At 55.9% G+C, this 13,147-nt stretch overlaps 1 protein-coding gene across 2 annotated transcripts; it reads left to right on the top strand.

Annotated features, from left to right (window-relative positions):
* Positions 1 to 630: 630 nt before the first annotated feature.
* LRRC71 (leucine rich repeat containing 71) lies at positions 631 to 12,558 on the top strand. Of its 2 annotated transcripts, none has more exons than XM_061120517.1 (15): positions 631 to 920; positions 4,555 to 4,704; positions 4,976 to 5,101; positions 5,198 to 5,273; positions 5,511 to 5,588; positions 7,386 to 7,454; positions 7,679 to 7,838; positions 7,924 to 8,007; positions 8,101 to 8,190; positions 8,872 to 9,018; positions 9,220 to 9,313; positions 9,639 to 9,727; positions 11,375 to 11,486; positions 11,842 to 11,963; positions 12,203 to 12,558. In XM_061120517.1, exons 1-15 carry the CDS (start codon positions 758 to 760, stop codon positions 12,320 to 12,322), a joined length of 1,680 nt encoding a protein of 559 aa, XP_060976500.1. In that variant the 5' UTR covers positions 631 to 757; the 3' UTR covers positions 12,323 to 12,558. The 2 variants fall into 2 exon arrangements, with proteins under 2 accessions (XP_060976500.1, XP_060976499.1); XM_061120516.1 differs by having other exon boundaries at positions 11,372 to 11,486.
* Positions 12,559 to 13,147: the final 589 nt, after the last annotated feature.

The raw sequence follows: 13,147 nt of genomic DNA, 5'->3' as shown, positions 1-13,147 counted from the left end.
GGAAGCTAAATATATGGGGTCGAGATTACAAATCAAGAGCCACGCCAACGCGCCAATTCTGCGGGTCTCTCTGGGACTCTTCCACCAGGGGCCCTCTCCTTAGAGGAGAGGAGGGCGGACCCCGGAGACGATCTGTCCCTGCCCGGACTCTTTCCTAGGTTCCTCCGACAGCCATGATCCCTAATACACTGAGCTGACGCCCGGCTTCCCCGAGCTCACTTTCGCGGATGGCTGTGGATGGTCTCTAGCCCGCCTCCCCAGCCCCACCTCTCCGCCTTGATCTCGCCCTAGCCCCGCCCCCTCCTTTGGTCCTGCCGGGTCCAGTCCGGGATCCACTCGTCTCCGTCCTCCACGGCCCCGCCCAGGTTCTTCTCCTTTCTCACTGTGTCCGCGGGGGGCTGCTCTGCTCCTGTGACCCCCTGCAGCTCAGTCGGGCCCGCTCTGCCCTGACTCCGCCCTTCCCGGGCGTCCTCCTCCGTGGCTCCGCCCTCCGGGCCCCGCCTCCTGCTAGTGACTCTGTGGTGCCCCCTGGCGGCCTCGCGTGCGCTCCGCGGTTGCCCTTTGCCCGCGGGCCGGCCCTCCTCGCGCGGTTGTCGTGGAGAGGGACGCGGAGGCGACGCCACCGCAGGCGGGTCCGGCTGGTGCAGGCGGAAGTAGAGACCCTTGATTCAGCCACCTCCAGGGCAAGCCCCACAGAGTCTGGTCCTGCGTCCTCGCCCCCGTGAGGGTCCCCAGAATCGCTGCGGACGGCAGAGGCATGTCGGGCGAGGCAAGCGCACCACCCGCGACCTCACCCAGGGCCCCGCGTCCCGGGATCCAGAAATCATCGGGTGCAGTGACCAAGAAGGGGGATCGCGGGGCTAAGGAGAAGCCGGCGACCGTCCTGCCGCCGGTGGGCGAGGAGGAGCCCAAAAACCCTGGTACGTTGGTGACAGGGTTGCGGGGTTAGGCCTCTAGGCTCCACGCACTCCCACCAGCCACTCGTCCCTCGGATCAGCCAGATTGGATGGGGCGTCGTCGTTGGGTCAGGCACTAGCGGGCGAGGTAGTAATAATATACTAGCAAATACTAGCAAATACATACTAGCAAATAATAATAGAATTTCTAGTGCTAAGGAGTGCTGTGTGGAAACGAATTCCACCCGCGGAAGTTCCCTATGTGAATGTAAATAGCTCCTGGCACGTGGTAAGAGTGTTGTAAGTGGTCACATTATTGGGTGTTCACGTGTTAATAGGCTTGTCTCTTCTCTGTACTATGGAGTCCTGCCCTGCCTATTGTGAGGAGGCACAATGGAGTTGATGGTGAGAAAGTATTTTTATAAACTGCAAATTCACTTGTTTACTCAACAAACATACATTGCACACCCATTCCAAGTGCCCTCCTCCATCCTGGGATATGAATCACAGTTTCAGTCCCAGTACAGTTCCTACAACTCAGCTTGGCAGATGTTTGTATTGAACTTGATCTTAAAGAACCCACACTGGTTTGGGATGCTGACAAATAGAATAAGATGTGCTAATCTGTATGAGAGAAGAGGTTCCAGGGAGTGATGGGAAGATGCAGGGGCACTGCCAAGAGTGACTTTGAGTTTTATAGATATTCACTTATTCCAACAATTACTCTTTTGATGTCTGCTCTGTAGCCAGGTCCGATAGAGACAGAATGAGATGGACACAGTCCAGCTGGAATGGAAATTACATTCTCTAGGAAACGAACATCATTGGAAAAATATGCATATGAGTGTGGCTTTTTATGTTGCAAGTGATAGAACCCCAACCCAAACTAATTATCCACAAAGGGGAATTGATTGGAAGCTTTCTTGATTCAAACCACCAGCTTTGCATTGAAGACAGACAGGAGCTTGTGATCTCTGGACTCACAGAAAAACAACTTGGAGAAAACGCTCTGATATCAGACCTTGGTCAGGTGCCATCTCCTTGTCAGTGCTGGTGGCTGTGGGAGTGGAGCTATAGGAGCTGGAGAAAGAGCATTTTCTAGAAGGAAAAACAAGACAGTTTAGAATCTCCTATAGATATGAACCCAGCTACATCACACACACACACACACACACACACACACACACACACACACACACACACACACACACACACACACACCACCCCCCCCACTCTGGCTGGTGTGTGGGAAATGGAGTAGCAGAGGGAGAGAATGGGGGTAGGGAGGTGAGTTTTTTTTTGTTTTTTTTTTTTTGAGTTACGAGGTATTTTAATAGCCCAGGTGAGGGACAGTTGTAGCTGGAGGAAGGTAATGAGGGAGCTGGGTTAGGCTTCTTGGAAAAATACTTCCATGGTAGAAACAGTTGGTGAAGTAGTGGATGGTGGGGGGAGGGGAAGTGAGGGAAGTAGCAAGAATGATTCCATGTTTCTGTACTGGACGTGGGATGGGTTAAAGGGCCATCCATGGAGACAGGCATGCATGAAGGAAGAGCATGTGAGAGATTTCCAAGGGCTGATGTTGGCTGAGCAGCTGGATGGAAGGGTCTGGAGCAGTGAGATGATGTCAGGTCTGGAGATGTGAATTGGGAGCCGCTGATGTTTGGGTGCATTTAAACCCTGGGGATAAAAGAGATTCCCCTGGGGAGGGAGGGAGTGGAGCTCAGAACCCAACCTCAGGGACCTTAGAGGAGGAGGAGCTGACAGAGGAGCCAGAGAGGTCAGACAGAAAGGGAGTGATAACAGGACAAGGCCACATGGTCACAGAAGCTTCAGCAGGTGCCCTGTGGCAGGGTTCAAATAGGGTGACGAGTGAAGGCAGATGTAGAAAGGTTTACAGATTTAGAGAAAATCCCATCTGGTGGCTTCAAGAAGCTATGAGGTAAGGTCACAGTGAGCGTGAGGAGGGAGTGTGAGAGGGGAGGAAAGTAGGAGCAAGGCCCTTTCAGGGCTGTGCTGCCCACTGAGTGGCTGCTAGCTAAAGCCCAGATGTGGAATATTTCCATCACTGGGGGCATGCTGTTCTAGAACGGGGTTCTCAGGTGCCCTCCTTGGTCCATCTTTGGGATCATCTGTGAACTTGTTAGGGCTTCCTGGGTGGCTCAGTGGGTAAAAAATCCACCTGCCAATGCAGGAGACATAGAAGATGTGGGTTCAATCCCTGGGTCAGGAAGATCCCCTGAAGGAGGGTGTGACAACCCACTCCAGTACTCTTGCCTGGAGAATCCCCATGGACAGAGGAGCCTAGTGAGCTACAGTCCATGGGGTCACAAAGAGTTGGACACGCACAGTGAGCTTGTTGGAAATGCAAATTCATGGACTCTGTTTAGACTATGGGATCAGAATCCAGGAGGGATGGGGCTCAGGAAATTCTTAACAGGCTTTCCTGATGATTCTTACAGACAGATGTTAAAGTTTGAGAGTCTCTGTTTAGAGAAGATGGTGTGAGTGAAGCGAGGAAGGATGGAGGGGTTCTCCCAGCAGAGAGAAGAGCCTGGGAAAGCAGGCCCCATGCAGGAGTCAGCTGCACAAGGGGCTGAGCGCACAATCTCCCAGCGGCCCACACCCTGCGGGCAGCATCCCCTCTGTCAGCTGCAGGAATTCTCTTCTCTGGGCACAGCCCCTGCAGCCTGTGGCCTGGGTGATGTTGCTGTGGGGTCTCCAGGCTGCCCCGCAGGCCAGCATCAAGCCTACCCTCTGCCTCCAGAGTCTCCCCTTTGCTGGGACACCCCTTCCCATCTCAAGGAACCACTTCTTGCTGGGAGGCCCATGTAGGAGCAGGGAAGAGCAGGCATCTTTGGGTACAGACACTTCAGGCCTGCAGACCCCTCAGGATGGGAAGTGCTGGGCATCTGCTTGCATTTCTACAACTCCTGAATGAGTTAAGATTTCCAAAGCACTTAGAACAGTGTGGGACAGGAGTAGGGGCTCTATCCATGTTTCTTAAATAAATAAAGCCTACTGCCCTGCTTGGCCTCAGTCTACCCGTCAGGTCGTGGGAGTAGGGGTGGGGAAGTGGGGTGGGGAGACGGAGAGGTCCTTGTGGGTTCCTTCCTTTTCTCACATCAGGCCTGGGCCTTCTTTCCTCGTGTGACCCTGGGCAGTCCCCTCAAGGAAGGAACAGGGGAGGTGGCCGGACTCGGGAGGCAGAGGTCCCCTCCCCCCAGCCGCAGGGAGCGGAGAGCTGGAGTGGAAGCGGCCTTGACCCACGGGGTGGGTGGAGGAGCCGGCACAGAAAAGAGGCACCCGCCTTGTCGACATTCCAAGCCCTGTAGTCAGTCCCCTTTCTTCCAGGCCTTGATTTCCCACTTTTCCCGTCAAGCGTTTTCAGTGTCGGTCTTTACAACGCATCTTACATGCTAAGAATGGCCGTAAGGACGTCTGCCTCTATGGAGGGGCTCCTGGCCGCCCCGAGGCCAGAAGCCCCGCGCAGGCGAGCGTGGGAACGCGGAGCTGGGCGCGGATCCCAGGCAGCAGGGGACGCGGGGCCGGGTGAGGCGTCCTCTGGGCTCTGCTGCCCTCTGGTGGCGGCCTTGGGCTCCAGTCGGCGAGCTCGGCGCGGCTCGGCCCTCCCCGCCCCCTCTCGTCCCCGCCCCCGCAGAGGAGTACCAGTGCACCGGCGTCCTCGAGGTGGACTTCGCTGAGCTCTGCACGCGGCGGGGCTACACGGACTTCCCCAGAGTGGTCACCCGCCCCCGCCCGCAGCTGACCTTCGCCCCCTCGGCCTCCACGTCGGAAAAGCCCACATTAGGTGAGTGACTGGAGCCGCCAGGGTGGTCTGCCAGGGCCGCCGCGTCCATCCTCAGCCTCCCATCGCACGGCGGGCGGGCTTTGTGCGTGTGACTGAGCGGGCTGAGTGGGGAGGCGGGTGTGGGGGATTGTTGCGGGGGCTCTCCTGACTCTCCGTGGGCGCTGTCCCGCCCTCTCTGGCATCCGTAGGTTGGCCGGATCGTGGGGCCCGGGGCTGTGGCTCTGTCCTCTCCCTCCTTCCCTGGCTCCTTGCACCCCTCCCTGCCTTCCAGATGATCAGCGGCTGTCGGGGTCCTGCAGCCTCAACAGCCTGGAGAGCAAATACGTGTACTTCCGGCCCACCATCCAGGTGGAGCTGGAGCCCGAGGACAAGTCCGTGAGGGAAATTTACATTCGCGGTGAGGCCTCCTTTGCGCACTGCCCCTCCCACCCGCCGGCCCCCACCCCACCGTACCCCTCCGGCCCGAGGTGCCTTCCTTCTCTCCCTTTCGCAGGTTGGAAGGTTGAGGAGCGGATCCTGGGTATCTTCTCGAAGTGTCTGCCCTCCCTCAGCCAGCTGCAGGCCATCAAGTGAGGGGACATGGGGGTAGGGGACCGGGGCTGGGCGAGGGGCAGGAGGCCAGTGGGGGCGGCAGGCTCCTAGCGGCCTGGAAGATAGAACGGAAGCGGCATGGAAGACCCTGGGGAGTTGGGTGGGGGGAGCAGGCAATGAGGAAGGGTGTGGCTGGGGTATCAAGGGGGCTGGGGAGGACACATGGGAAGGAGGTGATGCTCTAGCTGCGATTCCGTGCTTCCCACCCTTTCCAGCTTGTGGAAGGTGGGGCTGACTGATAAGACCCTGACTACCTTCATCGCCCTCCTGCCTCTCTGCTCATCCACGCTCAGGTCAGCAGAGGGGAACAGGCAAGCGGGGAGGAGACCTGGGTAGACAGGCTGGCTGGGTGGTTGGGAGGGAGCAGTTTGGGAACAAGGGGGACAAGTTCCAGCTCCTGTGGCCTGGGCTGGCATCCCTGTGGAAAGCGGGTGCTGCTAGTGTCTGTGGGGGTTTTGAAATTCCCATCTGACAAGCAGTGGGGTCCCCTTTTCTGTCTACACCAGGACCTAAAGAGCCTATCTTTGGGGCCTTATTTCATCTCCTGTCCATCAGTCCTGCCACCATCCACTCTCTCCCTGGTTCCTCACTGTCTGGGCTCTGACGCTGAACCAGAACTGGTTCTTCTCCTACAGGAACTAGCAGTCCTGTGAGGGAGGGAAAAGGGCATAGCAATGAATATTGCAGGGCAGTGTGGGGACTGTAGTGGTGGATGTTTTATGGGAGACATGGAAGGCTGCCTGGAGGAGGCGGTACTAAGCTGAGCCTTGAAGGAGGAATAGGACGAGGCCATGCAGGGAACCGGAAGGGGCATTCCTGTGTAGGAGGGAGTCAGCGCAAAGTGTGAAGTAATGACCACAGGCGTGGTTGTTGTAGAAAGAACACAGCTGATTTGGCTGCTCTTTATTGAGGCTCCCCGGGCACCCTTGACTTCTGCTTTACAGACCCTCCCACCATCACTGGCTGGCCTCCCCACTTGTCTTCCATAGATGGAAGGGATGCTTCTGGAGGGCAGGGCTTTTGTCTCCTTCAGCTGGAGCTCTTTGGTCATTCTATCAGGGTAATTAGAAACAATTTAGCCAGCAGGAAAAAAAAAAAAACTATTGAATTCATCTTAATATGTAAAAATAAGTCAGGTCAACATAATAAAATAATAAAAAATAAATGCAATTAGGTTCAGATGCTAGATGAACCAGGCTGAAATGTTGGGCAGATAGCATGAAAGAATTTTTTTTTTCCCATGGGAGAAATTTTTTAACAGAGAAGTTTATAGCCATTAGTTCCATGTTTGTTGTGACTTGGAAAAAGACCTCCAACCTGTCAATACTGTTGGAGAAGCCACTGCCCTGTGGAGGGGTCATGTACTGGGTAATTATTGATGTGTAACAAGTTACTGCAAATTCTGGTGGCTTAAAACAACAGACGTTTATTATCTCACAGTTTCTGTGAGTTAAATCCAGGTGTAGGTTAGCCGGCACCTTTGGCTCAGGGTCTCAGTGGGGTTGCAGTAAGGCTGTTGGCTGGGGTTGCCTCATTTTGCGGGGTGTGGGGTGGTGGTGGTGGAGCATCGGCAGCCAAGCTCACTTACATGGCAGCTGACTGGCTGCAGTGCCTCCACTTGTGAGCCTTTCCCTAGGTCATCTGGGTGCTCTCACCACCCAGCAGCTAGTACCAGAGAGCTCCCCAGTTGGAAACCACAGCCTTTGTGTAACCTAAACTTGAAAGTGACCTCTCATCGCTTTGCCCTTTGCTTATTCATTAGAAGTGAGTCAGTAGGTCCAGCCACACTCAAGGGGAGAGGATTACACCGGGGCTTGGATACCAAGCAGTGGGGATCACTGGGGTCATCTGAGAGGCTCCTGTACCATCTTAGAGGCTCCCGTCACTAACTCTGGAGAGTAACCCCTTCACAGGGCACACTTGTGGATTTCTAGTCTGGAGAAGGGTCACAGATAATTTCCTGGGTCAGGGAGTTGGGGGGTGGGGCATGTTCCCAAGCTGCTGGCCAGAGCCCCACCCTCCCTCTTTGTCCCCTCCCCTCCCCTGGCCTCAGTGGTGCCTCCTGGGTCTCAGCTCTCCCCCACCCTCAGGAAGGTGTCTCTGGAGGGGAACCCGCTGCCGGAGCAGTCCTACCACAAGCTCATGGCAGCAGACAGCACGTGAGACTCCTTTCCCTCACGCCCTTTCTCTGGGCTCGTTCCCCACCCCAAGTCATCCTTAGTTCCCACTCTGCCTTGTCCCTCTAGCACCTCCCCAAGGACCCTCAATTCCTCCACCCTCAGACCTGAACGGCCCTCCTCATGCCCGCAAGTTTTCCGAGGTTACCGGAACCGCCCAGGATCCCAGGTTTCCCGTGACCCGCCTTCTCCCTCCCGTTGCCCAGGATCGCCCACTTGTCTCTGCGGAACAACAACATCGACGACCACGGGGCGCGGCTCCTGGGCCAGGCTCTGTCCACGCTGCACAGCTGCAACCGGACCCTGGTCTCGCTCAACCTGGGCTTCAACCACATCGGGGACGAGGGCGCGGGCTACATCGCGGATGTGCGTGCGCAGCGGGCAGGGTCCCACGCGAGCTGCGGCGCCCGGGGCCAGCCGGCTGGCTCACTGCCCCTCCCCGCCCCCGCAGGGCCTCCGGCTCAATCGCTCCCTGCTCTGGCTGTCCCTGGCCCACAACCGCATCCAGGACAAGGGCGCCCTGAAGCTGGCTGAGGTGGGTGTGCGGGATGGGCGGCGCCGGGGAGAGACCCCTGCTCCCAGCCCCCGCTCCCCGGACGGCTGATGGCGAGGTGCCGCCCCGCCCCAGGTCTTGCGCCCCTTCGAGCTGACGCATATCGAGGTGGTGGAGCGCCGGCGCCTCCTGCTGGAGAAAGGCTCGCAGGAGCGCTCGCAATCGGTGAGGAGCGTCCCGAGCCGGAGAGCTGAACCGCTTCCCAGGTCGGCCGCTTTCAGACGGCTGGTCCTGTCCTAATCCGTCTTCTCTCCCTGTGTTGTGACCGTTTTTCTCTCCGACCTCAGCACACATCTAACAAAAGTTTGATCTCCAACCGCAGAGCCACTCCGCTGACAGCAGTGTGTGTTGGTTAAGAGAAAGGACTAGATTTATAGACCGCAGGGACTTGGAATCTGGCTCATTCACAAAACAGCTTGGGACCTTGGTCGTGTGACTGAACCTGTCAGGCCCCAGTTTCCTCATCTGTAAAATGGTGATAACTGTGTCTACCTCATAGGATTGTTGAGAGGATTAAATGAGTTGATTCAGCTAATGCACTTGGAAAAGTGCCTGGCACTTAGTTTAAAATATGTTAGCTACAGTTTTCTCCCTCTATGAGTCGAAATGCCTTTCCTACCCTCCCCACCCTCCCACTCCCACGCTCATCCCTGGATCCCTCTGCTATTTCTTCCCAAAATGCCCCGTAAGAGTCCCAAACAAATGATGGTAGCATTTAGGCGGGGAGGTTGGGATGGGGGTGCTGCCAGCCTGACTGCCACCCAGGCACAAGGTTTCCCCTCACCCCTCACTAGGGAAGGGGCACTGGCTTCTTCCTCTTCCATCCCCTCCCATTTGTGAGCACAGCCTTCCACCTCTCGGCACGGTGACTCCAAAACAGAGCGTGACAAGAATCAGCTGATGGGGGTCAGCAGTTTAGCATTGGTGGAGAAGGACAAGACGCAGACAGTGAAGACACCCAAGGGTCTGGGCAAGAAAAAGGAGAAGTCGGGGGTAGGTGTGCTGGAGGCAGCAGAGTCTTGGGCGCTGGAGGAATAGGGGAGGAAGCTTCCTTGCTAAACGAGTGGGGTGGAGGCTGGAAGGCCTTTGAAGGTCCATCTCAGGCCCAGGGTCCTAGTGCCGACCTCTTCTCACATCTGCTTCCCATCCCCCAGGGAGGTAGGACTCTCATCTCTCTTCTTACATCCTCCATAGGAAGTGGTGAAGAAAGAGGAGAAGTCAGGGCCTGGGCAGTCACCTACACAAGGAACCCCTAAGAAAGAAGACTCCGCAAAGGCAGGCAAGGGGAGTAAGTGCTGGCACCCGCCTGCAGGTCGCTTGGCGTGGACGAAGGAGGAGCCCCGGGCAGGATGAGGAGCCTGCCCTGAGCTAGTCTTCTCGTGGGTGCTGTTGGAAACCCCAGCCAGCCCCACTCACTGCGCTCCACACCATTTCCCTGGGCCGGACCCCTGTGGCTCCGCTCTCAGAGGAGGAATCCCCCTCCAGCTCTATTTCTACTGCACCCAAACCCACAGTGTGAGGAGACCCCTTCCTTGCCCCAGCCTTTCTCTCTGGGGAAACTGGGTGGTGTCAGAGGTCTGCCCTGTGCATTCTGGCTCCTCTTCCCACTCCAGAGGTAACCATCCCTGAGCAGAAACTAAGCAAGGGAAAGGGGGCCAAGACTGGGAGCAAAGAGAAGCGCAGCATCCTCATGGAGTCTGAGGTAGGCTGGGAGAAGTGGGGTGGGGCGCACGTCCCTGGGGTCCAGGCGCCCAGCCCCTCCTGGGATGGAGCCTCCAGTCCTGTACTGTGGCAGCAGCCACTTCACCTGGCATTGTGCTCTCTGTCCTGCCTGCTTCCTATCCCAGCCTGGGCTTGCAGGGGGCCAGAGCTCAGTGCCCCCTCCCCTCCTATTAGGAGCCCCACTTTTGATCCTTGCCTCAACTCAATCTGCTTCCCAAAATGCCATCCGTTCATCTCCACCACACCCACGGCTTGTGCAGTTGCAGAGGGAAGAGAGCCCGTTCTTTGGCCCTGCCAGCAGCTCCCCGGGGAGGCAGGCTGTTCTCCTAGCCGTGGTGCTGCCCTCGCCCTGTGTGCAGCACCTTGAGACCCTCTCCCCTTTGCCCTTGCAGCCTCCCTTCTCTTTCAACGTGGACCAACTTGTCCCTTGCTTTGAAAACCTTCCTGGACTGCTGACTCCATAGCACCCGCCCCCCACAGTGAAGTCAGCTGCCCAAGGGCTATGTGCACTTACACAGTCATACATCGGGGCATTGTGCTTTGCTTCACTGCGATTCAGATACTGCATTTTTTTTTTTTTTTTTTTAAACAAATTGAAGGCTTGTGGCAACCCTGCATTAAGCAAGTCTTTTGGTGCCTTTTTTTTTTTTTTTTTCCCCCAATAGCCCTTGCTCACTTTGTGTCTCTGGGCTACCTTTCGATACTTCTCTCAGTATTTCAAGTTTTGTCATTATTATTACAGTTGTTATGGTCATCAGTGATCTTTGATATTACTACCCTGATTCTCTGAAGGCTCAGATGATGGTTAGCCTTTTTTTTTTTTTAAGCAAGAGTATTTTAAAATTAAGGTATATACCTTGCTTTTTAAAGACATGATGCCATTGCACATTTAACTGTAATATAAACATAACTTTTATATGCACTGGGAAGCCACTTTATTGGAACCGAACCCACATCTCCGAGGTATGCCTGTGTTCCAAGACCTCCCCACCCTAGGCAGGGACCGGCCCCTCCCCTTTTAGGAGTCTTTTCTAGGACCCAAGATAAGATCTTACAAAACGGGGAAGTCAGGTGGAGAAAGTGAGCAAGGGTTGCCTCTCAGTGCTGGTTTTCGGTCCCTGCCTCAGCCTTGATCCAGGCTGCTGTTTCTCCCCAGGATGATTGCATTTTCCTGTCATCCTGCCTTCAGCATCATCTCCCTGCAGTCCCTCATCCTCATTGCTCTCCGTTAGGAAATACTGAACTTGAATGCCAATGCTATTTCACACCTCTGCACCTGTTGGCACTTTCCCCCATCTGATAAGGACCACACACCACCAGCTCCCAGGCCATCTCCTCCAGGATAGACTGCTCCCAAGCCTGGCTAGCTGTCCCTCCCCTGTGGCCCCCCCAGTTCTGCTTCCCTCTGTCAGCTCCAACACCATACTTCATTAGCCTCAACTCTCTGGCTTCCCCGCACAGAGCTGCTTCTTGAGGGTATGGGCTTAATTTATCTTTGTATCTCCAGCACTCGGGACAAAGCCTGGACTATAACCGGCCCTCAAAACATGTATGTTGAATGAATGAATGAATGGCCTGTTGACCAGCTCCCCTCTCCTCTGCTGCAATTAGTATTCTGCCTTAGCAGCTGGTTGGGGAAGCTACTGAGATGGTCAACCCTCTCCTGGAGCCCGTGGAGCACCGCGATGGCAAAGTTTTCATGCCTGGGAACAAGGTCCTCTTGCACCTCAATCTTCTCCGTACGTTTGCCAGTGCCCCCTGCTTCCCTCAGCAGGCTAGCTGGGCCCCAGGCGGCCACAGGGTCGCCTGCATGCCGCTCCGTGGAGCAGAACCTGGTTCTCCAGTGGTTGGGTGGCATGTGAAGGCCCTCTTGCATGGGGCTTTGGGGCGGGGGCAGGTTTGGGCTCTGGGTCAGGCAATTAGCAGAGGAGCAAGATGAGAGACTGAGGGAAGTGAGACAAAAAGGAGAGTTGGGATGAAGGACCAGGTTGGGTGTTAGTCCAGGAGAGTGAGCTGGAGGAGCAAGGGGATAGTAGGGTGTCGGCAAGGCGGTGCTTGGCGCTCAGAGGCCACCTCGTCTACTCCTTCCAACAGGAAACCGCATCACAGAGGTGGGGCTAGAGGCCTTCCTCACCGTGGTGCAGTACCAGGCGCAGTTCGCCAAATCTAAGAGCGCGTGCAAGGGCCCCATGGGGCTGCTGTGGCTGTCCCTGGCGGTGAGTCCCCTTCAATCTCTCCTGCTCTCTCTCTCCATTTTCAAGGCAGGCCCTCTAGTTTCCCTGTCCTTTTATCACAACACAGCCTTCATCCTGTGAGATCGGCAGTCAGGCTCCTTTTTGCCTTTTTATCCGTGCCCCCCAGGCCCTAACCCACCTTGTCCTAGGAGATGATTTTTCCTCGGGTGATTCATCTTCATTGCTTTTGTTAGCTATCAGCGTGTCTTTTCTTCTTTCAGAAAAACTGCTTCTCCCCACAATGTCCTGCGTACACTATGATCCAGGAGCTGATGCTGCCAAGGGACCCCATCAATAAATCCAAGCACAAAGAAGAGGAGCCCGTGGCTTCTTGCACCTAGCCCCTGCCCCCTGCTTTCTCCCAGAGATTCTGGGCCATGGAAGTACCTCCTTTCCATGTGTGGGCTGGACCTCCCTGGGGAAAGCTCAGATCATTAACAAAGTCTATTGCTGTACTTCTTGAGTTTGTCTGAAAGCTTTGTCCCAGAACTATTCAGAATATTTGGACTTTATGCCTGTTGAAAGTGTGTTAATATGGCCAGAAATGGCCTAATCGCTTTTTCTGCTGGGGGGGTGATCTCAGCTCCTCTGGTTGTGACCGGCCAGGGGCATTGCTCTCCCACCTCCTCAGGACCTAGTTCTCGCTTGCCCAGCCTACAGTCACCCCCTCCTACCCCACCAGAGGACACGTGATATGCCAGGGTTTGCAGTGTCTCTGGACTCAAGAGGCAGAAGGAAGAGTCTTGGGAGAGTAGCCGACAGGCACAGCAGAGGGGAAGAATGGGTGGGACAGAAGCACGGCGTGCAGGCTCCACCATTCCACCTTCTCAGACCCCTTCCTGTTCTGGACTAGTTTGGAGGAGAGGCAAGGGCTCAGCTTGTGAAAACATGCTGAGCTAGTACGCTGCATTATTTGGAGAGGGTGCCGAATCTCATCATGTTTGTAGCAAAGACAAAGCACTAAACGTGAACCTCGATGACACTGCCTACTGCCGTCAGCAACCTGAAACCAGAGCCACCCAGCTGGTGCCGGGGGCAGGAGAGGTGGGGGCCCTGACTCTTCACCCTGCAGTGCTACCCCCCACTGAGATGGCCTGATCATGCCTCCAGAGCCCAGGGGCTGGCTTCTGGGGAGCTGACATTCACTCTTCCGGGAGTGCCTGAGA

Source organism: Dama dama, chromosome 20, assembly GCF_033118175.1.
Source record: "Dama dama isolate Ldn47 chromosome 20, ASM3311817v1, whole genome shotgun sequence".
In the NCBI taxonomy this organism is placed as follows: Eukaryota; Metazoa; Chordata; class Mammalia; order Artiodactyla; family Cervidae; genus Dama; species Dama dama.
This window is presented reverse-complemented; position numbering and strand designations above follow the sequence as displayed.